The sequence below is a fragment of the Apaloderma vittatum genome, unplaced genomic scaffold, assembly GCF_000703405.1.
Source record: "Apaloderma vittatum isolate BGI_N311 unplaced genomic scaffold, ASM70340v1 scaffold26810, whole genome shotgun sequence".
Lineage (NCBI taxonomy): Eukaryota > Metazoa > Chordata > Aves > Trogoniformes > Trogonidae > Apaloderma > Apaloderma vittatum.
In genome coordinates this window covers 2,038-3,535 of record NW_009694336.1, presented here as the reverse complement: position 1 = coordinate 3,535, position 1,498 = coordinate 2,038, and the positions used below count along the sequence as shown (strand labels likewise).

The following is a 1,498-nucleotide window of genomic DNA, read 5'->3' as shown; positions in this document are numbered from 1 at the left end:
CACGGGGCACCCCCTCAAGTCTGACATTGCCAACATCCTCGACTGGATGCTGAACCAGGACTTTTCCACCGCCTACCGCAGTATCCTTTCCTCTCCATCAGCCCTGGCGTTACCATAAATACTTTTTTTTTTTCTTCCCCTGTCCTCTGACCTCCCGCTCTGGCAGGGGTGGGTGCTGCTTACTGGGGAGGGCTGTGACAGGGATGAGGAGCGGGATCTTCGTGGGGAAAGGCTCAGAAGGAAGCCCTTGACTTGCTCCCACTTCAGACATCACCGAGCTGAAGACGCTGAAGGGCTTGGCCCTGCAGGACATCCTCACCGAGATCCACCTCTTCGTGCACAGAGGTAGGAGCTTGGCAGGCTGGCCCCCGGGAGGACCGTGTGTCCCCCCGGCCCGTGCCGATGCACACCCCCTCCTTTCTCTCCGCAGTCGATTTCCCACCCTCAATCCGCATCCAGCTGCTGATCAAAATGGCAGACATCGAGTAAGTGTCGGCTCCCTCAATGCCCCAAAAACACCCCGGGCTCAGGGGTCACCGCTACCACCCTGTGTGGGGACGCAGACACTGGTGTCAACACCTGAACCTGCCCTTGCCCCCACCCTGCTCCAGGTACCGACTGGCTGCTGGGACCAGTGAAAAGATCCAGCTGAGCTCCCTCATCGCAGCTTTCCAAGTCACCAGGGACCTCATCGTGGCTGAAGCCTGAGTCCTGCCCGGGGAGAACCACCCACCTTGTGTCCGGAGCTGCTCCCTGCAGCTTCCACTTTCCTTTTTGCAAGCCTTCGGGCAGGTTGGGCAGCATCGTTTCAACGCTTCACCAGGAAATTGTTGCACCCCTTCACCAGAAAATAAAGCTGCCTCTAAACCCTGCCAGCTCACGCTCTGTCTTTTCTTTCCCCTCCTGCCCAGCGAGGACGGAGCTGGGGTGGTCAAGGCTCACCCCCCACCCAACCGGGAAAGCAGTCGGGGGAGCAGTTTAGAGATGTTCCCCGTCTTCTCCATCGCAGCTCCTGCGTGCAGGGGGCTCAAAGCCTGTGCTGACACCCCAGACACCAGCGAAGCTGGAGGGAGACGAGCACAATCTGGACACTGGGGCTGGTCAAGGGTCTAGCTCCGGTGAGGAGAAAAAACAGAGAACAAGAGCCGGGGGCTGCGCCCCCCCTTCCCACCTTCCCAGTAGAGCGATCCCCCCTAGCCCCCACCGCTGAGCTCTTACTGGTTTGCACTTCAGAGCAGCTGGAGGGCCCCAGTCAGCTGGAGCTTTCCCTGCCAGCTTTCCCCAGGACACCTCTATGAGCCAAGAGGGAAGACATGAGGAAATCATTTTTTTTATTATTATTATTATTATTCTGTCATTGCTGTTGTCTAGCCCGCAGAGACCCGCTCGGGTTTATCCAGCCAAACCAGGAGAGCGGCAGAGCTCAGGCTCCCCCGGGAGCTGAGCTCCAGGATGAACAAGTCCCAGCGAGGGTTGGTTTTGTCGGGAACGGTCGTCA

At 58.6% G+C, this 1,498-nt stretch overlaps 1 protein-coding gene across 1 annotated transcript in view; it reads left to right on the top strand.

Annotated features, from left to right (window-relative positions):
* The window catches only part of RFC5 (replication factor C (activator 1) 5, 36.5kDa), a gene marked incomplete at its 5' end in the record, with an annotated part of 1,070 nt that extends 362 nt beyond the window's left edge, over positions 1–708 (top strand). Inside the window, 4 exons of the mRNA XM_009867405.1 lie at positions 1–80; positions 268–345; positions 431–485; positions 612–708. Coding sequence (XP_009865707.1) covers positions 1–80; positions 268–345; positions 431–485; positions 612–708 — 310 coding nt within the window. The remainder of the gene's footprint in view (positions 81–267; positions 346–430; positions 486–611) is intronic.
* Positions 709–1,498: the final 790 nt, after the last annotated feature.